The sequence below is a fragment of the Vulpes vulpes genome, chromosome 11 (assembly GCF_048418805.1).
Source record: "Vulpes vulpes isolate BD-2025 chromosome 11, VulVul3, whole genome shotgun sequence".
In the NCBI taxonomy this organism is placed as follows: Eukaryota; Metazoa; Chordata; class Mammalia; order Carnivora; family Canidae; genus Vulpes; species Vulpes vulpes.
Window position 1 is genome coordinate 44,555,004 of NC_132790.1, and position 25,745 is coordinate 44,580,748.

The 25,745-nt window shown below is 38.6% G+C and overlaps 1 protein-coding gene across 4 annotated transcripts in view; it reads right to left on the reverse strand.

Annotated features, from left to right (window-relative positions):
• Nucleotides 1-16,250: 16,250 nt before the first annotated feature.
• Nucleotides 16,251-25,745, reverse strand: part of FAM76B (family with sequence similarity 76 member B) — a 30,675-nt gene continuing 21,180 nt past the window's right edge. For all 4 annotated transcript variants that reach the window (XM_025993264.2, XM_025993263.2, XM_072726245.1 and 1 more), the window contains one exon: nt 16,251-16,645. In XM_025993264.2, coding sequence (XP_025849049.1) covers nt 16,400-16,645 — 246 coding nt within the window. In that variant the 3' untranslated portion in view covers nt 16,251-16,399. The remainder of the gene's footprint in view (nt 16,646-25,745) is intronic.

Genomic DNA, 25,745 nt, shown 5'->3' on the forward strand with positions numbered 1-25,745 from the left:
GCCTCCCATCCAAGCCATCATGAGCTCGAGCCCAGATGATTGCAATGCTCTTTGGATGGATCTGCCTGGCTTTCCAGTCTTTCTTAACTTAGCAACTAGAGTAGTACTCTTAAAACCTATACCAGATCGTTTCATGCCCCTGCTCAAAATCTGACTAATGGTCCCTATTTCATTCAGAATGAAACCCAGGGGCCTCACCATGGCCTATTGGCCTTATATGATTAGCTTCATCCACTATTCTACTTTGGCCTCCTCTGCTGCTACATTCCTCCTCACTCACTCCACACCAAACACCCTGATTCCCTGCTTATCCTCTTGGCACATTTTTTTAAATTGAAGTATAATTTACATACTCTATAATGTGTAAATTGTAAGTGTCTAGTTCATAGGGTTTTGACAGTTTTATATACCCACATAAACACCACTCAAATCAAGATCTAGAACATTTATATCTCCACAGAAATTTCCTTCAGTCCCTTTCAGTTAATTCTTACCCATTCCCTTAATCAACACTTTAATATGTCACCATAGATTTAGTTTTACCTGTTCTTAGACTTAATATAAATAGAATCAAATAGGATATATTCTTTTGTGTCTGGCTTCTTTGATTCAACACAATGTTTTTGAGATTCATTCCTGTTGTAGCTTGTATTCATAGTTCTTTCTTTTTTATTGATGAGTAGAATTCCATTGTATGAATATACCATAATTCATTTACTTATTCTCCTCTTGGATATAAGGGATGGTTTCCATTTGAGGCTAATATGAATAAAGCTGATATAAACATTAGTACACAGTCTTTTAAGGACATTTGTTTTTGTTTCTTTTAAGTGAATACCTAGGAGTGAGATTACTGGGTCATAAGTTAAATACATATTTAACTTTATGAGGCAACTCTTGCCTTCTGGCCTTTGCTCTTGCTGTTCCTTTTACTTAGAATACTGCTCATCTAGGTATCTAATGAATTACTCCCTCATTTCCTCAACTCCTCACCAAAAGTCACCTTCTTGATGAACTCTGCACTAACCAATCCCACCCTATCCTCTACCCTACACTAACACCCTAATTATCATCTCTAAATTTCTCCACAGTACTTTTCCCCTTTAGCATACCATGTAATTATAGCTTATAATATTGACCGACTGTTTGTTTTCTTTTATAGACAAGGGATTTTTTTGATGTTTTATTTATTAATGTGTCACCATTGCCAACAATAGTGCTTGATACTTGACACTCATAAATAATTGTTAGATGGAAGGAAGGAAGGAAGGAAGGAAGGAAGGAAGGAAGGAAGGAAGGAAAGGAAAGAAGAAGTCAGAAAGAAGGGGACAATGTCTGAAGTGTCTCTCATATTGTCAGGACATCCCTATTCTATGTGACCTCTAAGATCTCCAAGCTGCTGAGACAGTGCCAAATTTGTCACAGTGAATTTCATTGCCCACTTCCATCCTATCTAAGTTATTCATGGAGTTCTTAAACTTTCTCTTCAGCACATGCAAGGTGTTCTCTTGTGCAGAGAGCCTCAGTGTCTTCATTGAGGTGGAGTTACTAAAATGTTTCACCCATCAGGAGATAGTCTGCTTGGGTTCTGCTGTGTACGTCTAGGTGTCTCTATATAAGTTCTCTCCTCATCCCTTGCCACCAACATACACCACCTGATTTGAGAGAGGTCCCAGACTTACTTGACTCCTCTTATGAGCAGCACCTAATCTCATCTCCACTCTTCCATTTTCTCTGACTCAGAATGCTCTCATATCCCCATTTCCAAAATTCCTTCAGTTGAATAGATTCATGGCTTGTGTTTCTCTTCAGAGTATTCATTACATGGAAGTAACTATTAACCTGCCATTTTACCTTTCATAAAATTCTAGAAAAATACATTTATTTTACCCTCTCACTATAAGCCCTACAGCAGTAGCAGGATTTTCTTATTTAGGCTTCTTTTGAGAAAATAGAAAATGGTCATGTGTGGGGACAGAAGATATATAGAAACTCTGTACTTCCTACTCAATTTTGTCCTGAACCTAAAACTTTTCTAAAAAATAAATTTTATTAATTAAAAAAAGAAGTAATAGTTTTGCCTTACAAATAACTTGTGAATTTATGTAAAAATCACCATCCATTCATTTTTTTTACTGGTCCAGTAAAGTGGACATATACTCATTCAGAATGTAAGCAAATTCTGTCATCAAGTAAGTCAATGTTTGTTACTATTATAGTTTAACAAAGCTGCTTGTCTCAGAAATCTTCAAGTGATTATCAGTGTCTGTTTTGGTCAGGGTATACCCAGGAAAACACAATTCACTTAAGTATTTAAAACAGTTGTTTGCACAGGTGGTGAAGGAGCTAAGAAGCCAAATGGAATGGTGAGAGGGAATCCAGAAATTACCAATATCATGGAACCACTACTATCCTTAGGCTGGAAAGATAAAGGGAAGAAGCAAAGTCACCAGAGCCTTCGTGTCAGGGTCACCCACCAGTAGCTGATTTCACAGCAGGCCTGTCAGACAGGAATTAGTTCCATGAAAAATATATAGCTCAGCCAAAGATACCCACAAGAAAGAGAAGAATAAAGAGAAATACTCTGGCATCTTCATTTCTCTCACCTTCTAATCTCCTGCAGGGTTTCCTGTTGGCCACACTGACCTGGGAAACAGCCTACAGGGATTGGCCCAGTCAAGCAGGGAAAGGGCAAGGAATAGATCTGAGGCCAGCAATCAACTCTGGGCCAAAGTTAGAATAAACACGTTGCAGAATTTGGAAAACATTCAAAAATTTCTGTCAGAGTAAATGATTCTCTATATGGTGCTATTCTAGAACATTTCAAAATACAGGTATCAACATAAGCAAGGGAAAGGGGTTTACACCCTCTTAGTTGAAAGAAGAAAGAAAGAAAGAAAGAAAGAAAGAAAGAAAGAAAGAAAGAAAGAAAGAAAGAGGGATTCCTGGGTGGCGCAGTGGTTTAGCGCCTGTCTTTGGCCCAGGGCGCGATCCTGGAGACCCGGGATCGAATCCCACATCAGGCTCCCGTGCATGGAGCCTGCTTCTCCCTCTGCCTGTGTCTCTGCCTCTCTCTCTCTCTCTCTCTCTGTGACTGTCATAAATAAATAAAAATTTAAAAAAAAGGAAAGAAGGAAGGAAGGAAGGAAGGAAGAAAGAAAGAAAGAAAGACTACCCAATGATGAAACATTATTAGAGTGGATCAGTATTCAAGGAGAACTTGCAAATGGAGGCTTCAGCTTCGAAGTTTTCATGTTATTTCTGGCTACTCCCATTGCAGCATCGGGGGAGAAAAAGACAATAATGGTTCAAATCTTATCTTGACATTAATCTCAAAGGTTTATCTTTTTTTAGAGAAATGAAAATACTAAATAAAATTGGAAGATATGGCTTCTTTTTCTATCTTTTTTTTTTTTGACATTGTGAAGTTATTTCAACAATAAAAAAAAATTTATGTCTGAAAAAAGTTTATGACCCTAAAGGGTTCATACACTTCTTAAGTCTGTGATTTCTAGGCAGAATGCTATGACAAGACTAACAGGCCATTGTTGCAAAAAGGTAGAGAGTACCCAGGATTTTGAGTTCCAAGACTTGGGTCCAAGTACCCCTTGGGGTGCTTTCCTAGCTGTGCATCTTCGGACAAACAACTTGACAACTCTGAGTCTCAAGTTAGTTGAAATAAATCATTACAGTCATGGTATCATTCCACAGGGTCATTGTGACAATCTAATGGAATAAAGCTAGTGGACATTACCATACAAATGTTGACTATTGTTGTTTTCCTTTTTATTTCAGGGACCCAAGGATGAGCCTTCCTTTTACCAGATGAAAAAACATGGACACAAACATTATGTAGTCAGAAGCAACCTAAAACAGTCACTATATAATTAACCCAGTCTTCAGAAGAGAAAACAACTAAAAGATTAGAAGAGAAACATAGACGATTTCTCAATCCCTTCCCAGTTGCAGCAGCTGAACCCTCAAACTAACTTACAGCACCCAGCTGTGTTATTGAATCTTTATAGCCCAAAATATTCCAGATGTGTAGGGCTCACCTGGGTCTGGCAAGCCACTAAACAAGCAAACCAATGATTTCCCATAAAAACAGTGGACTAAATCATCATCAGAGGAAATGAAGTTTACCTGGACATTTTTGTCTTAAAATAATTGCCAAAAGGGATGGGGAAAAATTAGTTTTGTAAGCCTAAGTTTCTTGTAGTAGTTTTCTTATTTAAGTACCTCCCTGGAGGCAGTTTTTCTCACCAAATCACCAAGTTCTGGTTTCTCCTTCAGTGCTTTGTCTTCCTCTCTAGTTCAGAATCCCAGTATGATCTATCACAGCCTATTTACTCTTCTCCTCAAACGATTTTTTTTTCCAAGAACCACTTTCCCTTATTTTCATAGAGCTACTTCCATTTTGGTCCCCTGGGGAAACCTGGCAAAGAATTCATCATGCAAGAAGTGTTTAAAGTCACCATCCATAGTCGCCTTGCACTCTTCTAGGCATTTAGGATACATTAATGAATAAACAAAGATCTCTCTCCTTGTAAGAGAGACAGACAGCAAGTAAGAAATACAATAAGGAAAATAAAAAAGAAATACAATAAGGAGGGAAATTATATCATGTGTTAAATGACAACTGTTAGAGATTTAAAAATGCACTGTAGAGCAAAGTCAGCAGGATGAAGACTGCTAATCAGGGTTGGGGAGAGAGGTCCCCCTGTCTTCTCAATAGTTTGTATTCAAAAGAGAGGTTTCTGTGAAGACATACATCTTTTTCTCTGGAACAAGGTTTCATACTGGCACGTAATAGCATTGTTCCCTTCCCATTCAAGCAAGTAATAGAATTTTGCATAGTCATTCTGACTCTTCTAATTTCCAGATCTGATTTTGGAGAACAACATATTAGGATACCCTAGTTTCTATATCTATTATATTTCATTAAAATTCATTTGGCTTCCTGTCTCTCCTTAATATTGAATCTTTCCATCTTCCCTTCACAAATAGAATAACTGGTTCGTGTCCTTTGATGTCAGAATAGGACAACCACTTTCAGAGTTCTATCAGTTAAACTCTAAAACTTTCATTTGACTCCTTGGACCTCCTGTGAACTTCCATAGGTACAAGCCCATCTTAATAAAAGACATACTCACTCTGGGCAAAGTAGCGAATCAAGTAAAGACTGGGAGGAAGCCCCTCCACAACTCACTTCTGAGACTCTTAATCCTTTTATTACCATTCTTCTCTTCCCTTGCAATGTACAGGACTCTGATGGTGGCCCTGACCTGTGCATATCTCTCCCCCCCCAAAGCTTACCCCGTGTGTGGCATTACCTTGAAGACTTTCCACATAACAGATAAACCAGTAGTTGGTAATAAATTAATTCATGCACAGTTACTTAATCCAAGTAAAGTACGTGATTTTTTTTAAAGGGGGTGGAATGGTTCTGGCTTCATCTTATTCAGTATTGTATCTCCAGAGCTCAATATCTGTTAGTATTCAACATATGTTTAGTAAAATGAATGAATGAAAGAATGAATAACATTAATACATGAAAATATAATCTGACAGAGAAAAAAAACCTCAATGTGAATTTTAAGTAGTTGAAATTGAGACCATATTTCTCCTAAAACCTTCTGCTTTATCCCCTCCCCATGCATACTTTCATCTTGCGTGTTTCATGTGTCTGTGTGTCTGCCTGTCTCTTCCACTGAATTCTGAGCTCCTCGAGAGATGTGTTGAGCTGTTTTATCTCCTGTCATCCAGAGAGAGAGAACATCCAGAGAGAGAGAACATTTATTTCCCCCACTTGTTTCCATCCAGAGGGGAGCAGGAATATCTACTCTCCTCCTCAGAATAGCAAAACATGGAGGAACTGATGCTGGATGGACCTGAGAGAGAGGGCCCCAGGTCCATCACCGAGAAGGTTCTTAGCTTTCTGCAAGAATGAATTCAAGAGCAAGCCATTTAGAAAAAGGGACACAGGGTTCCTAAGTGGTTCAGTTGGTTAAGCATCTGACTTTGGCTCAGGTCATAACCTTGGGGTCCTGAGATTGAGCCCCACATTGTTGGGCTGTCCGGTCAGTGGGGAGTCTGATTCTCCTTCTGCTCCTTACACTGCTCATGTGCTTTCTCTCTCTCTCTCTCAAATAGGTAAAATCTTAAAAAAAAAAAAGAAGAAGAGAAAGAAAGAAAGAAAAGAAAGAAGAAAGAAAGAAAGAAAGAAAGAAAGAAAGAAAGAAAGAAAGAAAGAAAGAAAGAAAGAAAAAGATTTATTAAGTATACAAGTAAGAAGGGAGCTGCTTCATAGACAAAGTAGCAGTCTTTCATCTCAGGTAAGGAAGAGGACCCCTCCCCCCTTTGCCTCTAGCAAAGGGTTTTATAACTTGTCAGCCATCGTTTTTTAAAGTAGCTAACCATATAGGCAGGGCTTACTCTTAAGCTTTGGGTGTGTCACTTACCTCGGGAGGTTAGTTTTTCCATCTTCTTAGAGTTGTGGAATTACCCCCACAGGGAGCAATTTTAAGAACATCCAGGCTTTATGACTTTTACTGCGGGAGGGAGTGGGGTCTTGTGGTCTTCCATGAGTCAGATCTTAGGATTTTCGTTATGACCTGCTGACTTTTAGGTTAAGGGTCAGCCTAAGACCAATATGTCTCTAGAGTCTTCCTTCCCTCCTACCTCAGAACTTCCAATGTCTCTCGAAGCCCTCTTTTGCCCCTCTCTGGGCTGCTAACTTCATTGGGAAATGAGGAGAAGGAATCAGACAGCCCTTTCAGGTCAGCCTGCCCTCAGGATGCCCAGATGTACTGTCACCTTCGTAGGGTAAGTGTATGGGGTTGGCTGGAGAGTGAGGGAGTTCCAGAGCCTGGGTGGGTAAGTCTGCCTAATTCAGAAGTAAAGTCTTAGCTGGACCATGACAGATGCCATTTCTAAACCACAGTGTGTAGCCAGCCTTACCTGAATCGGCTCAGAGTGCCACAGCTAAGCACAGGGCCTGGCTTGTGATATGAGCTCAAAAATGAGTAAGCTTAATGAACTAATATTGGCAGAGATTTTGTGATGCTTGAACAGAAATGTGAAGAATGACCTAGATAAGCACAAAGCAAATCTAATGCTCAGGAAAATGGGGAGCCAGCTCTCACTCAAAAGTCCAGGAGTCATTAATTTATTTAGAACTCTAGGGAATAGGATCAGGCTAGGTTGAGTTGCAAAAAGTCTAACGTTGGCTCTGTGTTTCCTTGTCGCTACCCTATCATTAATGTGTTGACCCTGAGCTGGGGGACCTCCCAGCAATCCGTGATACCTAGAAATGCCCCTCCTTAAGGTGTGGTCTGCGGGATTCTGCCCCGGCAAGATATTCTTTAGAAAAATAAAAGATGAAAAGGGGAGAAAATAGAGCATTATGATCAAGAGTATGGGTTCTGAAGTCAAACTACTTGGGTTCAAATCCTAGCAAAGCCACTTGCTCACTATGAGCTTAGCAACGTTTTTTGAGCACTCCGGGCCTTAGGGCCATCATTCCAGAAAATAAAGATACATCATAGAATAACTACGTGGATTAAATGAAGTAATCTATGTAAAACATTTAGTGTACATTACATTTAACGTAATAAATACATAAGTACTCGATGGATATATGCTTGACAATTGTATTACCTCTTGCTTTTTGAGATTTGCAATGCACATATGTCCATTTGGAGCACCAAAATACCCTGCACTAAAGAAATGCATGAATTTTGCTCAATACAGGACTTCCCAATCTATTTCACCATGAGCATTTTTTGGTGGGTTTTGAAGTTATTCTTAACATCCCATGCAAAACCTTTAGGCAAAATTGCCATAGGACTGGAAATATAGCTGATGGCCACACACACCCCTAGTGACCATCAAACCCTAAAAAAAGAAAATATAATTCAGAAATACCCCCTTTGGCCAGTGAGTCATTTCTGAAGCCTAACAGTATAGCTTGCCTTCACCATCTGCCTTTTCATGACCAGTGCTGTACACAGGCCTTAGTTAATTGAACATGCAAAGAGCCACCCGCAGGCAGTGATCTCAGTATATATTTTGACTCATCATCCAAGGAAATCAGAGATGAAAGCAACATCTAATGGCTGAGGATACATAAATAGCCATTTCCATTCACTTTCAATTACCCTGCAGAGGAATCTGGTCACAGATGAGCTCAGTAAATTCACAATATGTTATCCTCAATAGCCAAGCTGAGCAAAATCACCTAATTTGTTAGAACATTAATCCTATAAAAGTGTGCCAACCCTAATCATTTTATGGCTTCAGATTGCTTAATGATAAAGCTAAGAGGACCCCCAGGGATGCCCAGGTGTGACCTTCCATTCATCAAGTGCAGACAGTCTCCTGATAACATGGATACGGTAGTGTGACAGGTGCCTTCCACCAAATTATCTTGGAAAAATGTCCAATCTTTTGAAAACGAGGATTACATTGTGTTTATTTCTGAATCCCTAGTGATGGTCATATCATCAGGCACATAGAGGTCGCTGGACATATATCTTTTAAACAAAAGATAAAATAAATGATTGGCAGTTACCTTGGTGAAGAAGAGAGAGAGACAGAGAGACTGAGAAAGATGGAGAAAAGCTTTTTTCTTATGCATCTCAATCTGAAGGTAGAGATGAAGGCTCTCTTTGCTTCATTCCATCATTGACAAATAGTTCTGGAATGCTGAAAACCTCAGAGTACAACTGGTAGAATAATGTAACAACTGAAAGCACAGACTCTGCACCTTACTTGAATCTCATATGAGATTCAATCTTAGATCTGTCTCTTAGTAGCTGTGTGACTTAAGGCAAGTTAGTTAGCCTCTCTGTGTCTTTAGTTACTAAACCATCAGACAGGGATAATAATGAGAGTTGTCATGAGTAAACAGATTTCATATATCTCTATCTACCTGTCTCTGTATATCTATCTATCTATCTATCTATCTATCTACATCTATATCTATCTATCAAATGTTGGCACAGAGTAAACATCATGCAGACTTATGCCATTACCTTGTGGGGGCAGTTGTGTGGCTCATTCAGTTAAACATGTGACTCTTGATTTCGGCTCAGGTCATGATCTCAGGGTCATGAGATCAAGCCCTGCATGAGGTTCTATGCTGTGTGTGGAGCCTGTTTAAGAGTCCCTCTCTCACTCTCCCTTTCCCTCTCCCCCCTTCCCCTCCCTTCTCCCTCTCTAAAACAAAAATAAAAACTTGTGCCATTACTCTGTGAAAGACAAGTAGCAGAGCAGTAACAAGTTTATGGACACGTGCCCTCATGTAAATTGCCCTCTGTGATTGCTGTTCCCTTTTCTGCATCTCTTAGCATCTCACAAGGCTGATACAGCGTGAGGGCCCTAAAGCCTGGCAAGCAATAGTATATGTTTGTTTGGCCTTGCCCTCTACTCAGATCTCTCTGGAACCTAGTTGAAGTGGTATCTGGTCAAGGACATCATTAACCACATGGCAGACTGGTGCACATTGGTCTTCCCTGTTCTTTGCCTTGGCACCTCTCACTCATACCTTCCACCATCCAGATCTCATGATAAGTTGTCATAATAATTTGTAGCCAAGCAAAACCCCCACAGCTGTATCCAGGAAGCTGTAGTCATATCCTAGCTTAGATATCAAGTCAGTATAACACAAATTCATATCATTAGCAGGATGATTATTACTGCCTGACCAGCGGTCATCTCAGGGAATCATGCTTCTTAGTGGCCTTCCTTTTTCCCAATGAAAAAAATGCCTTTTTCAAAAATCAACTTTATTGAGGTATAAATTACATATAATAAAATGCTCTCATTTTTAACTGTTCAGTTTAATGAGATTTGACAAATATATGGATCTGTACAACTAGCACCACCTTCAATACATTTCCATCACCCCAAAAAGCTCCCTTGTGTCCTTTAGCCGGAATTTATTCCTACCCCAGTCCCAGGCAACAACTCACATGCTACTGCAGATGAGTTTTGCCATTGCAAGAATTTTCTATATATTTTCTTGTATGCAACATGTTTTTAAGTGTTATCCATATTGTTACATGTTCTAGTGGTTCTTTTTTTTTTTTGCTAAGTAGTATTCCAACATATGGATATGCTGTAATTTGTTTATTCATTCATCTGTAGATAGACATTTGAACTGTTTGTAGTTTTTTTACTATTATGAATAAAGCTTCTATGAACTTTTATGGACAGTTTTTTCTGTGGACATATGTTTTTATTTCTTTTAGGTAGATTCCTAGGCATGATTGCTGCTCCTATGGGAATTTTGTATTTAATTGTGTAAGAATCTGCCAGACTGTTTTCCGAAGTGTTTTACCATTTTATATCCCCATAAGTTACTAACAAGAGTTCCAGTCATTGCACATTCTTGCCAATATTTGATATTGCCAATCTTTCTAATTTTAGTAACGCTAGTGAGTATGTGATTGTATCTCACTGTATTTTAAATTTCACTCCCTGATGATTAGAAGTTGAGCATTTGTTCATGTGCTTATTGGCTGTTTATATGTCTTCTTTGGTGGAATATCTGTTCAAATCTTTTGCCTATTTTCAGCTTGGCTTTCCTCATCTTATTATTGAATTCTGAGAGTTCTTTACATGTTCAGGCTACTCAGTTTCTTGTAATGTCTTAGTCTGGTTGTCCTCAGAGTAAGACTGGCCTCCTAAAATGAGTTAAGAATTATTTCCTCCTCTACTGTTTCCAAAAAAAGTTGGTGTAGAATTTGTATTATTTCCTCCATAAGTATTCAATGGAATTCACCAATGAAGCAACCTAACAAATCTGTAGCTTTCTTTATGGCACATCTTTTAACTTTACATGCAATAGCTCCTATAGCTATAGAGCTATTTAAATATTCTACTTTTTGGTTTTGGTAATTTGCGCTTTTCAGGAAATGCTTATTTCATCCAAATTTTCTATTTTTTTAAACATGAAGTTATTAATAATATTTCCTTATTTTTCTCTTAATTTATAGTGATAAATCCTATTTTATTCTTGATATTTGTAAGTTGTATCTTTTTTTTCTGATTTTCTGATTTTCTGGATGCAGGCTTATCCATTTTAACCATCTTTTCAAAAAATCAGCTTTTGGTTTTATTGATTTTGTTGGTCCACTTTCTATTTAATTACTTGTATTTCTTTTTTAAAAATCAATTAATTGATTAATTCATTGATATATAATATATTATTAGTCTCAGACCCCAGTTGTCCATCAGCAGATGAATGGATAAAGAAGATGTGCTACATATATATATATATGTATATACAATGGAATATTACTTAGCCATCAAAAATATTTTCTGTTCTTACCTATTATTTTCTTTTGTTTCTGTTGGAGTTATTTCTTCCGTGGTATCCAATAGCATCTTCTTACAGTGGAAGCCTAGATAATGTCCCTGTTCATCCTGATACTATTCCTTGTTCTCAGTCTAGTAGAACCACTCTTTCTTTTGATTTTTTTCTTGATAGTTTTTCATTCTTTTACTTTCAGCCTAGGTCTTGATATTTAAAGTGGGTTTCCTGCAGGTTTCATACAGTTGAGTATTGCTTTTTTTTTTTTTCAATCCAATTTGACTGCCTTAGTCTTTTATCTAGTGCCCTTAGTCCATCTACATTTCATGAATTATTGACATGGCTGAGTTTAAATATACAATCTGCTGTGGGCTGTTTATGTTTGTCTGAATAAATCTTTTTCTCAGCCTCATTTCTGAAAGATATTTTTGTTTAATATAGAATTCTAGGTTAACAGGGTTTTATTTTTTTTTTCTTTTCTTGGTAGCTTAAATGCTTTTCCATTATGTATTGGCTTGTATTGTTTCTGGAATGAAGTTTGACATTTTTATCTGTGTTCTCTTTTATGTAATATGATAATGCTCATTTCCTTTACCTGTCCTAGGATCTTCTCTGTATCATTGACTTTCAGAAATTTGGTGGGGTTTTTTGTTTATCTGATTCTTAATTTTGGTTGGGATTTGTTGAGTTTCTTGGATTTATAGTTTTTTGAATTTTATCAAATCTGGAAATGTTTTCCCTTTATCAAACTGCCTTCCTTTCTTCTTGGATTTCATTTACATGTATGTAAACTACTTGAAATCCTTGCAAAGTTTGCTGAAGTTGTACTCATTTATTTTAGTCTTTTTTTCTTTCTCTGTTTCCATTTGAATGGTTTCTATTCCTACATCTTCAACATCACTGATCTTTCCTTCTACACTATCTAGTCTTTTGTTATCTTCATCCCATAACATGTTTATTTTAGACCATGATTTTTCATTCTTGGAAATCCCACTTGTTTCCTTGATGTATTTTTTTTAATCTCTCCTCACTAACTTCATGTTTTTCTGTAATTCCTTGTGCCTATTTGTTAGAGCAATTTTAAGCTATTATAGATAGTCAATTCCTATCTTCTTTATCATTTCTAAGTGTGTTACTTATTACTTTTTTTCTGGTTATGCCTCATATTTTCTTGTTTCTTTACATGTCTAGTAATTTTTATTGGATGCTGGGAACTGTGATTTGTTACATTCTACATACCTTTTTTTTTTTGTTGTCTTCCATGAAAGTGTGTTTTGTTCATTTTGGCAAGCAATCAAAGATGAGCTTGATCATTCTGAGGTTTGCTTTTCAGTGTTTAGAAATGTCCAGAGTTGCCTTTGTTAGACCTAGGGTTAGTCTAGTCCTATTACTAGAGGGTGGAGGGTGAACCTTCTGGGATCCCTTTTTAATGTTAAATGAGGCCTCACTACTTTGGCTAGTTGGAACTCAAATACCTCTCAGTCAAGTGTGATCTCTGAAAATTGCTGATTTTTCAACTCCCAAGTGGTGCTTTGCTTGGCTGGGAGGAGTTTTCAAGCCTCTCATAGATTAGTATTTAGCAACAGATGCAATTGGACCTCTATGCAAGTCTCTGGTGCTCTTTCTCTGCATGGCCTCCTACTCTCCAGATCACTGATCTACAAACGCCAACTACCTTAGCCTCCTCAACTTCAGATTTCTCTGTCCCCAACATAACAAGACCACTGAGTTCTGTTTGGGCTCTCCCTCTATGAGTTTCCATTCCAGAAAGTACAGAAAACTGGAATAGTTGAGTAACCTCACATTGCTTTTTTTACCTTCTCTAAAGGATCACAATCTTGCACTGTCTGTTGTCCAAAGTTTGAAGACAGTTTATTGTATTTTTGTCCAATTTTCTAGTGTTTATGGTGGGAGAGCAAGTCCAATTTCAGTTACTTCATCATATTTGGAAGTGGAAGCCAAACATTGTGTTTTAATTGCTATTATACTGCAGCCAAAATGGTTCTCTGATTTAAGTAAAATTCACATTCATCTACAAAAGACTTCACCTTCTCCTTCAAAATAATCCCTTTTCATCATTTAACAGATTTAGGAAAAAGCAAAGAATAAACGGTCAAAGAACTCCTCCATTGGTTATATTGGCAGGACTTCCATTAAAAAGGTTATGTACCCTTTTCAGTTAGCAACACTCCTCTGCCTCTCCACTTTTCCTCTTCGACATTCTTGGTTCTGGATTCCCCATGCAGTACATCATGTTCCTCATTCTTTCCAAAATGCCTCTCAACAGAATATCCTGCCTAATTAGCCATCTGTTCAAAGTCCAGCTACCCATTCAGGGACCATATTTGTGGGCTACACTTCAGTGGTGGTGGGAGACTAGCTCAAGGTTTATTGCTTTTGACCAAGGTAACATCTGTTCTTTTTAGTGGACTCCTTCTGGAGACAACAGTTCTGCCTTTGTTGTTTAACCCAAAAGAGTACATCTGATCAGCCCAGGTAGGAACAAAGGCCTCTTGGATAGTCATTGGGAATGAACACTTTAATTAGATCAGGTCTTTAAATAATCTCCAGGTAGATAGTTAATAAAACTGGGGAACTTTTAATAACATTAAATCAAAATACATCTCTCAACTTCCAGTCTCCAAAAGAGCAAAAGAGGGAAGCATTCAAAACACTTCCTACTTAATTGACTTCCAAGGGATAATGCAGTTACACCTGGCCAGTGTTTATAGGTTAGTTTGTTGTTGTTGCCTTACTTTGTTTTGTTTTTAATTATTGTTTTTCACTATTTTAAGTAATTTGTTAAATAGCATGTTTGGAATAGTTTACTTATTAACTCAGAAACATTTATTTCATGCTTACCACATGTTGTGCCCTATGTTAGCCATTTCCTAGGGATGGATGTGGATATAGTTACCATTCCCAAGATGCTCACAGTCTCCTGGAGGAGCAAGATGTGTAACTAGCTCACTTTAATATAGATATAATATAGATCGTTATAATATAGATATAGCATTGATAGAGACATGCTCAGAGTGCTATAGGAACACAGAAGAGGGAGTAAGTCTCCATGTCACTGGAAAAGCTACCCAGAACAGGTACCATTTCAGTAGTAGATTATGGTCAACATAAAAGCATCTAAGAACCGAGAGGGTTTTGAACTAGGAAGCATTAAGTTAAATATTAACAAAACAAAATAGCTTTTTCTGGGGCTGCTGAGTGGGCTGAGTGAAGATATCATGTTCAATGCATAGATCATTATCAGAGAGAAGGAGAGAAAACAAGAGACCAGATCTGATGTAGCTAATTCCACAAAGAAAGAAGCCAGAATTCTGTTCAAAGGCTAGGTAATGACAGCAAATAAGTGACTAACAAGCACGTTCTTCTTGGGAGTCATGAACCTCTCCATCCCTGAAAATTACATTTCTGGATGTGTGCACACACACAGTTCTCTAAGAAGAGGTGTTTTAGAATGCCAGGTTATCAAAGTATCACATAATCTCTAAATGTTATGAACCATTGCTGCATAGTGAATTGTCATGTAATAACAAGTTATGGAAATCAAACCTCAAGTTTGAGATTCATGTCCCCTGTACACTACCCATGTGACATTAGATATATCCGTTTATCTCTCTGTGACTAAGTTCGCCATCGCCTACCTTGTAGAATGGCTGATAAAGTCAAAGCATGTCATAAAATATAAAGTGCTACACTATCGTTACCTATAAAAATAAAAATTAACATAAGTAAATTCAACTTTAGTTTATTACAAGTTCTTCGTTGCTCTTTTAAATACAGCAGATCCAGGGGCACCTGGCTGGTTCAGTTGGTGGAGCATGCAACTCTTGATCTGGGAGTTGTAATTTCAAGCCCTATGTCAGGTGTGGCAATTGCTTAAAAATAACATCTTTAGGGGCATCTGGGTGGCTCAGTCATCATCTGCCTTTGGCTCATGTCATGATCCCAGGACCCTGGGATCGAGCCTCACATCTGGCTCCCTGCTTAGCAGAATCTGAATCTTCCACTCTCTCTACTCCTTATTCTGCTCTCCCTCTCACTCTCTTTCTCTCTCCCTCTCAAATAAATAAAATCATTAAAAAATAAATAAAATAAAATCTTTAAGATAAATAAATATGGCACATCCACTCTAGATGTTAATTCCTATTTGTATGTGTGTGTGTGTAAAGTTTTAAAATTATTTCAGCGTGAAAGTTTTCAATTATATGCAAAGGAAAAGAAAATACAAACCTCCACGAACTCATTTCTGAAATTACTTAGCCAATCTTGTTTCATCTATACTCCCAACTCCTCCTCCTTCCTTCACTGGGTTACTTTGAAATAAGTCCAATACTTTATATTATTTTGTCTGCATTTACTTAGCACATTTGTTAAAAAATAAGGACTCTTTTCTATTTTTTTAAAGATTTTATTTGTTCATTAGAGAGAGAGAAAGAAAGTGGGAGACAGCACAAGCAAAGGGGAGGGGAAGAGGAAGGGAAGCAAAGCAGACTCCCTGCCAAGACCCTGGGCATTTTGTTAAACAAAATGATATTATTTTTAACATAACAATAATATCGTTATCATACCTGAAAACTACAGTAAATCTTCAGCATCAACAATGTTCAGATTTCCCTGATTATCTTCTTGAGCCAGCATCCAAACAAGGTCCACACTGAGCCTTTGGCTGATAGGGTTCTAGAGATTCACCCCATACCCACTTCCTTGACCCTCCTCTCCAGGGCCCTGGATGCCCTTCCCCTGAAGCTCCTAAGCCAGAGCTGATCCAGCCAGGAATTGTAGCAGCAGCCTCAGGCACCAGCAGGTGGATGGGGAAATTAGTTTTGCTGCCATAACCCCTATCAACCAGGGCTCAGTCTGATTTTTCTTTGGGCTTCTGCTTTGATTTCTCTGATAAGCTACTGTTTGTCTACTGCTTTCATGATTATCTGGGGTGTTTTTAAAACCTGGCTACAAATTCTTTGACACTCCTTCTATTGAGAGATGAGGTCTACGCCCACTTGAATGTGGGTGAGTTTTGACTGTTTTGACTAACAAAGTGCAGCAGAAGTGATACAATGTGACTTACGAAGTTCGGTCATAAGTGGCCCGGGAGCTTCTGTCGTCTTTGCTGGACCAGTCCACCACACTGTTAGGAAGGTCCATCAGCATGGAGACTGCGCGTGGGCATTCTAGCTCACAGTTCCAGTTGAGCCCAGTCTTTACACCATCCCACCGAGCACTGTACCCATGGTTGAAGGCATTTCTAGATGGTTCCAGTCCCTCATCATCTGAGTCACTGCAGATGTTTGAGTGTTCCCAGTTGAGACTCTGAGGTGTGATAAAGCAGAGACAAACATCCCCCTTAAGTTTCATTAGAGAATCAATACCTTGTCTGAAATCCTGACCACAGAACCATTAGCATAACAAACTATGTTTTACACCACTAGATTTTGTAGTGGTTTGTTATATATAGCATTAATAATCACCCTAGCTCTTGTCATTCCTAACTCAGTGCCATACGCTGACTGTCCATGACATGGGAGACCCGCTAAAGAAACAGACTGATATTTACCATTCCTTCTGCAGAATTTAATGGAATCCCTGTTACTAGAAAAGTGACTCACTCTGACCTCCAGCTATACCCATCATCATAAGTCCAGAGTGTCGTGGTTCCAATTTTTCTAGAAAATAAACCTCTAGATGCCAGGCTTTGTGGTGGTGGGAGAAGGGTTCAAATAGCCTAAATTTCTATCGATCTTCATTAAGCCATCCTCAGCCTGCCTCCAGTTCTCCAGCCTCTCCTGGATCTTGCAGAGTGAAGCTTCATTGTCGGCACCTTGTTTGCAGGCACTTACATTTCAGCTGTTGTCACTCAGCTAAGTGGACACCCACCAGCTTGTCCCTTCTAGAGTATCTGTTGGCATATCATATCCGTGGTGATTTCCTCTCCCCTTTTCTCCAGCCTTGTGTATTTGTATCTTGTTTTATTCATTCTCAGGCTTCCGATATCATAGAAGCAGTACAAGGAGAGAGAACTGGTCTTATTTTCTGAATGTGGACTCATTCATTTCCTGCTTTCTTGTTCGCCTCTCACCCTCACCATACGTGATGCCTGAAATTGCTGAGTTCTGAACTCAAGCTTTCTTTTCTTTGCTAGAGACCTTCAAACAGTCTTCTTCTTTTCAGCCCTGTGCCTCATTCCCAACTTCCACAGTACCTGGACACCTCCAAGTTCTGAGCCTTGTAAGATCTCTGTGGGGCGGACCAGCTCACCACTGACAAGTCTCTTCTTTTACAGACCTGACTCATAAAGTTCTATATGGATCTTATATAGATCTTAATTTTAACATAGCAAAAATGATTGGGAAAATTTGAACATTGATAATAATAATACAAAGAAACTGTAACTTTTCAGTGATAATAGAATTAATTGAGTTATGTTTTTTAAATCTTTTTCATTTAGAGATACATGTTAAAATATTTATGAATGAAATTATATGATTAGGATTTGCTTCAAGATTCAGTTGGGGGAATTGAGTATAGGTATAGATGAAATAAGATTGACCTTATTTTTTTTTTAATTTTTATTTATTTGATGGAAAGAGAGCACAAGCAAGGGGAGCTGCAAGCAAAGGGAGAGGGAGAAGCAGGCTCCCCATTGATCAGGGAGTCCAACAGGGGACTCCATTCCAGGACTCCCGGATCATGACCTGGGCCGAAGGCAGATGCTTTATTGACTGGGCCACACAGGCGCCCCAAAATAAGATTGACCTTTAACTTGAGTGAAACACAGATTTCCTTTCCTTCTCCAGACTTTTCCTTTCCATGTGGCCTTCCTCTGTGGTCTCCTCAGCAGCATAACTGGCCTTCTTACAGAAAGAACTCCCAAGAACACAGCACTGGGAACTGCCAGACCTTAAAGCTTAGGCCCAGAACTGGCACAGCATCACTTCCTTTGCATTATATTACTTAAAGGGAGACACCGAGCCATCCCAGATTCGACGTTGGAGGGGTCTACCAGAATATGAATATTGGAAGGCATGATTCATGGGCTAATTTTTGGAGACAGCTATCACACCTGCATATTAATGAAAACTTTACAGCCTGAAAGTTAAGAGGTCTTTTTATTCTCCAGCTGAGGGCTGCTCTGGGCCAGCCATTTGCAGTCAGCAGAGAGATAGTGATCCTTCTTTCCCTCCACTTAACATTGTCCTCTTCTGCAGCTTGCCAATGTTTCTGACCCAGCCAGTCTCAAAGCAGGGAGATGCAAAAGCAGTAAACAAGGTGGGAGTTTATAGTGATATTACTATAAGACGGTCTCACTCTCTGGGTTTGGCAAATGTTTAGAGCTGATATCTTCTCTTGCAAGGGGACAGCTGGCTATGGCAAAGTTGGTGCTTTCATTAAAGTTCTTTTGACATCTCCCTCCACACCACTGGGGACGTTTTGTACTTTCCACAACTTGGACAAGATATTTGTCTATGGCTCACCATGTGTCCATAAAGCTCAGGTTTTTCTTTTGACTATCCAAAGAAGGTTCTATGCTGGATTCCCCTCACTGCTCATCTTCTACTCATTCGAAGCTGCTCTCTTGGGCAAAATTTGGAATGGCCCCAAACTGGCTGAATCACATTTCCCACAATTGAAAACATTACTCATACATCCTTGACCCAATAATCTCTGAGAATGGAAATTAATCTCGATATAGCAACATTTCCTTTGTTGGTGCCACCAAAGAACCTAGCTAAGCCACCATATCTATTGGGTGTTAGATATTCCAGGGACAAGTCAGACACTAGTCCATTTTGTCCCAAGAGCAGGGAACTTCTCAAACTCTTCAAGTGAACTCATTGAATATCCTCTTTTTGAGGGATTACACACCAAATGTACCTCCTTGGATGAAGATGAGGGGCTTATAGCTCAGCTGTCCCCAAATAAATCTTCTCCTAGGTACCACTCTCAACCTCTTAAGACCCTCAGTGTGGCGAGGGGTCAAAAATTGTGTCCTGGGTTTCGTTACCTCCTTTTCACAAGTCCCCAAGGTGGTCCATCCCACTTTGAATCTGCTATCTATCTATTGAGTCTGGGGGTCTCAATGGTGACTTTCAATCTCAAGTCCTGTCACAAATGATCTGTACACACAAGCTGAATTCATCATCCAATTCCTAATTCAGATGTTTGCTCTGCAGTCTTTTTCAAGCGCTCCCAAAAGTACTTTGAGACAGGTGGATGGAGAACAGTTATTTAAAGAACACAGAAAATATATAGTGCTTTATGTCTTAAAAATGATTTGTATCACAACATCCTCATGTTTCTCTACTTAAAGGAGAGACAAAATACTGACAAGTGCCCTTTTCTCCCTTTACTCGGTACAGCCACACAGATATTTATAGACTAGGAACCAGGCCACTTTCCTGCAGAGATGATCGGGCATCCTGGGCCCATCCTGGTGACCACAGGAGCAGGCAGCCAATGACAACAGAAGCTTGTATGTGGCTCCTGTTTGCTCAGTGCTATTATGTTTCAAGGAATCACAGGTGATGTAGAGGAAATATTACATAAAATGCCTTTCAGTCCTTTTGAGAATTACTAGGGAATGATATCTAAAAGAGGTATCTCAATTCCTACAGCCACTGTTGAACCATCAACCTGTATTAATGAAATTTATATTAGAAAAGAACCTAAGGTAATTTGCCAATGATGTAAAGTCATAAGAATGTACATTCTATTAGCAGTTTGGTTGGTTGTTACATAAGCAAAGGAGAAATGATTATTTTCTAACTTCATTGACAATTAAGAATATAAAAAGAAGACCTCTCAATAGAAGCTAAGTGGCCCAGCTCATATGGATTCCTGATAATGGCAGATATGTGCCACTACCAAAGAATAAGGGAGGCTTTAATCACCCTCTCAAAGAAAAATCCATGTCACATGAAATGTGCAAAATTGAGCAAAATCCACAAAGAGATGATCATTTCAGAGCCATCCCATACATGCAATAGCTTGACTCAGAGCATACCATTCCAGCCCAATGGGTACTCCAAATCCCAGGCCATCATTCACGGTTGCACAGGCTGTGTGTTAGTAACTCCAGGACTCCAGGGCACTGTTGACAGAGCCAAACCCATCTCTGCAGTGTCTCTGCCAACCTCTCTGAGAGGCCTAGCTTAATTGGAGATGATGGGCTTCAGACTTAGAACTGTTGATTCCTTGACCCATTATGTTGCACCTGTACTGGGTACAGGAACTCCCTCACAAGTATAAGGAAGAAGGGCCAAACAAATGTGCTTAGGGCAAAAGTGGGACTGACGTTAGAGAGAGAGAGAAATGTGCATGAAAATTCAAGATAAATCTTTAAAGGAACTCTTAAAAAAGTAATACTTCTGAATTCATTTTTTAAAAAGTCTTTAAATCTCTCTTTTTTAAAAAAATTATTTATTCATGAGAGACACAGAGAGAGGCAGAGACTTAGGTAGAGGGAGAAGCAGGCTCCTCACAGGAAGCCTGATGTAGGACTTGATCCCAGGACCACAGGATCACGACCTGAGCCAAAGGCAGACACCCAACCGCTGAGCCACCCAAGCGTCCCTAATACTTCTGAATTCAAAAACAACTTGTCTGAAGACAAACATGTTCAAACTTTTTTTTGTGTGTGAGCCAACCCATTAACTGAAGAATTGTACAGTGGAATTGTGAAAAACAATTGCTTCTTATCATATATAATAAACCTTGCTAAAAGGGCAGTTGTGAGAAATGCTTGCTCTTATCACAGTGACTCTCATGGCCTTTCTACAACAGCAGTGTGGTTTTATTTAGCAGTGACGTGCTCCACCTAGTGGGCAGAAGTAGGAATTTAAGCAAAAACGGTAATCTCTTCAATACATTTCATTTCCTCTTTAAAACTTAAATCATGGAATTAAAGAAGAGGTAGCTGCTTCACTGACAGCCCATAAAAGCTGTATTGTAGCAGAAAGACTTGTGTGAAGGTCAAAGGTCTTTAGGCCATTGTAAGAGTGAAAACCATTTTCGAGTTTCAGAGTGGCACAAGTTTTCTAAACCTCAGCACTATTGGCATTTGGGGCTGGATTCGTTCTTTGTTTGGGGCGGGGGATGCTGTTCTCTGCACTATAGGATGTTTAGCAGCATCTCTGACCTCTACTTAGTTTTCATCAGTGGCAAATCCCCCACTCCCCTAACCACCGGTCTTGATGATGAAAAATGTCTACAACATTGCTAAATGTCCCCAAGGAAGCAAAACAACATCCAGTTGCAAATCATTAGAATAGAGGGACGACATGCCATGACATCATTTACTAAGATCACTCTCTGCTTCCTTGTTGAGAATGACCAGTGGGCAACAGAGACACCAGATAGGAATGGAGAGTGTGAATGTGTCTGTGTATTTTTAGCAGCTGACCTAAGCATGAATAATGCTTATTATTCCATCAATTCATTAGAAGTTGCAAAATGATGATGTTGTAATTTCAACATCCCCTTTTCACTTATTAACTGGAATGCTTTTTCAGAGAGAATGCTCCCTCATTTACTACTACTTATCTACCCAGAGATACAATCTGTATGAGAACTATAGAAAATATTCTTTTCTGTTTACCAATTTTTAAAATAATGAGTTAGCTCACTAGCATCCTCTAAGGGCAAGCAATTAATGCTTTGTTTTTCATGTGGCATATTTTTCTATTTAGTATTATTTTGAATTCGTGTATTTAAAATATATTTAGTGTTTCAATCCATTGCAGTTATGGCTTTTTATGTTGAAGTTCAAATTGTGCAATCTTCCAATTGCCTTATGAGTCTTTTGAGAGCAAACTAAATAGTCCTTGGTAGCTTTCTTCCTATCTGGCATGACAAGATGGTGCATACATTTCCAACTAAATATGCCAATTTTTTTCCTAGATAAAATATCTTGTTTATACTGATAATTCTAATTAAAAACATGACACAGATTTTGTTAAATACAGCTCTTTTCTCTTTAGCCAAGATCCCAGGCCTGAGAAACAAATTAAATAATAGACTATCACATAATTATTCACTTGCTATTTATCCCACAAAATTTTAACCCACGCCATATTTTTAGAATAACAATACTGACGCTGCCACCAACAGTGTGATTACTGTCAACAGTGTAAAATTATTTTTGCAGGGTTTTTTGTTTTACGTTAGAACATATCCCACTAAAGAGGTACACATTATTGCATTTTACAGCAACTAGACTGTGTTAATTGGCTATTTATTTAGGTACACTTGTTTCATTACTTTTTTTAAAAGACTGTTTTAGTTTACAGCTAAACTAAAGAGTGGGAGATACAGGCTTCCAGTTATGGAATGAGTAAGTCATAGGAATAGGGGCACCTGCATGGTTCAGTGGTTGAGTGCCTGCCTTTGGCTCAGGTGATGAACCCAGGGTCCTGGGATCGAGTCTCACATCGGGTTCCCTACGGGGACCCTGCTCCTCCCTCTGCCTGTGTTTCTCCCTGTGTATCTCATGAATAAAAAAAAAAAAATCTTTTAAAAAAAATTCATGGGAACAAAAGGCACAGCATAAGGAATATAGTCAATGATACTGCAATAGTGTTGTAAGGCAATACATGGTGGCTACACTGTGGTGGGCATAGATAACAATGCATAAACTTGTCAAATCACTAAGCCATATATATATACCTGAAACTAATGTAACATTGTATCAACTATACTCAAATTTAAAAATTACATTTGAATAGTTTTATTTTCTTTTTTAAGGATTTTATTTATTTATTCATGAGAGACACAGAAGAGGCAGAGACACAGGCAGAGAGAAGCAGTCTCCATGCAGGAAGCCAATGTGGGACTCCATCTCAAACCCCAGGATTATGACCTGAGCCAAAGGCAGATGCTCAACCACTGAGCCACCCAGGTGCCCCTATTTTAGAATTTCATAAAAACATCTAAATGACTCCAAAGTCAAATCAATAAAATGTGGTATGTTTAAGGAAGTCTAATTTCTAATGGTGTCCCCTCCAACATATTTTCTCCCCTATCCCTTATTGGTAACCATTCTTAAACAATTATGGTTAAACCTTCAATTTTTAAAAAAATATAAGCAGTTATTTTTGTGTGTCTGTGTACAGCCTTGCCCTTTTTTTAAAATTTTTTTATATTTATTTATTTATTCACGAGAGACACAGAGACAGAGAGGTAGAGGCATAGAGAGCAGGCTCCATGCAGGGAGCCCAACGTGGGACTCGATCCCAGGTCTCCAGGATCATGCCCTGGGCTGAAGGCGGCGCTAAACTGCTGAGCCACCTGGGCTGCCCAGCCCTGCCCTTCTTAACATGTTACAACATACTATCATCTAGTTTGCTTTTCTCACATCAACAACATAGTAGCTGAGTAAATTCTACAGCAACATAGATTCCATTATATGGATGTACCAAAGTTTTTTAATCAATCCTTTAATTTCGACTGTTTCCTATTTCTGCTACTGCAAATAATTTTGAACTCAAAATTATTCTTTCATTTTTTAAGACAATGTCTGGGATAGATTCCTAGAAATTGGATTGCTAGATCAAAGCATGAACATGTATATGTAATGTTGCCTGTTATTAAAACTCCATTGGACTCTTGCAATGGCCACCAGGATGTCAGAGAGTATGTTTTCCCACAACTTCCTCAACAAAGTATGTTGTCAGACTTGGAATACTGCAAACCTATAGATGAGAAATGGTCAACTCCATACACTTGTAATTTTTTCTTAATTTTCTCTTTCCTTATCAAGATGAGTACAGTTATTTTTTCATGCGGTTAAAAACCATCTGCATTTTTCCTATGAACCATCTACCCATTCCTCTGACCGAGTTTCTGCACAGTTGCTGTTTTTCTTCATTTTAGAAACAAGTCAATCATTTTAGTTAAAATACAGTTTTCAACCCTCTAATCATATAACTTCTCAGATTGCATTTTTCTTGAAACATGGTGACTAGCAAAAAAAATTCCAAATGCAGTTATGTCAGCATCAAACATTAGAGAAAAACCACTGGGCTTGCCATCTACAATCCCCTTGTCTTTTTAAAACAAATTCCGCACCTTATATGCCAAGACCTTGTTTAGAATTGAAGCTTTTCTCTGCCCATAAACTTGTCCTATCCAATTGATATCCCATTAGTGATTCTCATCATCCTCAACCTCTTAGCTACATCTGAGAGGACAACTAAACACATACCTCCTTAACACTGATTTTCATTTGTGTGGCAAACTGTCTAGGTACAAGTTACTTGAACCAAACTATCTCAAAATTCTTTTTGGAAAATGGCACATTAATAAAAGTCAATACTCAAGTCATCTACCACTTCCTGCTCCACTTGGTGACAAAATAAAGCAGTTGGAGAAAATGATACCTAACAATCTCAACGTGTTTAATTATCTGGTCTTATGTCAGTTCCTTTTCAAAACTCTAGTAGAGACTACCTAAGCTGCCTTTAATATGTAGCTCCAAATAATTTTTCCAAGTTCACTCCACAATTCTTCTCAGAAGGTCCTTACTCATTATCCCTTCAAACTTTTCATGCTTTTTAAAAATACACCACTTGTTCTGAGTGTGGGCTCTGGGCCAGAAGCATTAGCATTACCTGGGAGCTTGGAAATGCAAATTCCTGGGACCAATCCCAGATTTACGGACTCAAGAAACTGAGGCAGAGGTCCAACACACATCCCACCCTGTGAATGGTGTATGCTCAAGCTTGAGAAAGCAATGACTTAAGACTTACTTTTCCCACGATATTTAGAATGCCCTTGCTAAAAGCTATTAGCTTCTTACTGCATTTCATAATACCAAAGTTAAGTTCCAGATTTTTTTTTCATGTATATGGTCTCCTCAACTAAATTATAAAAGTCTAGAATAGGTCTGTAGACTATAAAGGTCTATAAATCAGGTCTTTAGCTCATTTTATCAAACAACATAGCTGGTTTTAGTCATGTTCCAAAACTTGCAAAAACATAACTACATCTACCTTGATTTGCTTTATTGTTGCTTTGAAATATCTCAATAAAATAACTCAACAGACATTTCATGAAAGCAGTCTTAGTGAACATGTAACAAAACTGAATGTGTTTGCCTGATCCAATTCTCTCAAATCTGTTGTTTTAAAGCCTCACACTGGGAAAATGTAAATGAAACTTCTGGCAGGCCCAGTCCCTGTCCTAATCTCTGGGAATAGGTAACCTTATAATGACAATAGGGAGTTTACAGATGTGACCAATTATTTGAGATTTGAAGACTCCTGATCATCCAGGTGGGCCCAATGATGTCCTTGTAGGAGGGAGTAGAGAGAGAGATACCACGACCAAAGAGAGAAGACTGAATGATGACAGAGGTAGAGAGACTTGAAGATGCTACATTTTTGGCTATGAAGATGGAGGAAGGGGCAAAGAGCCA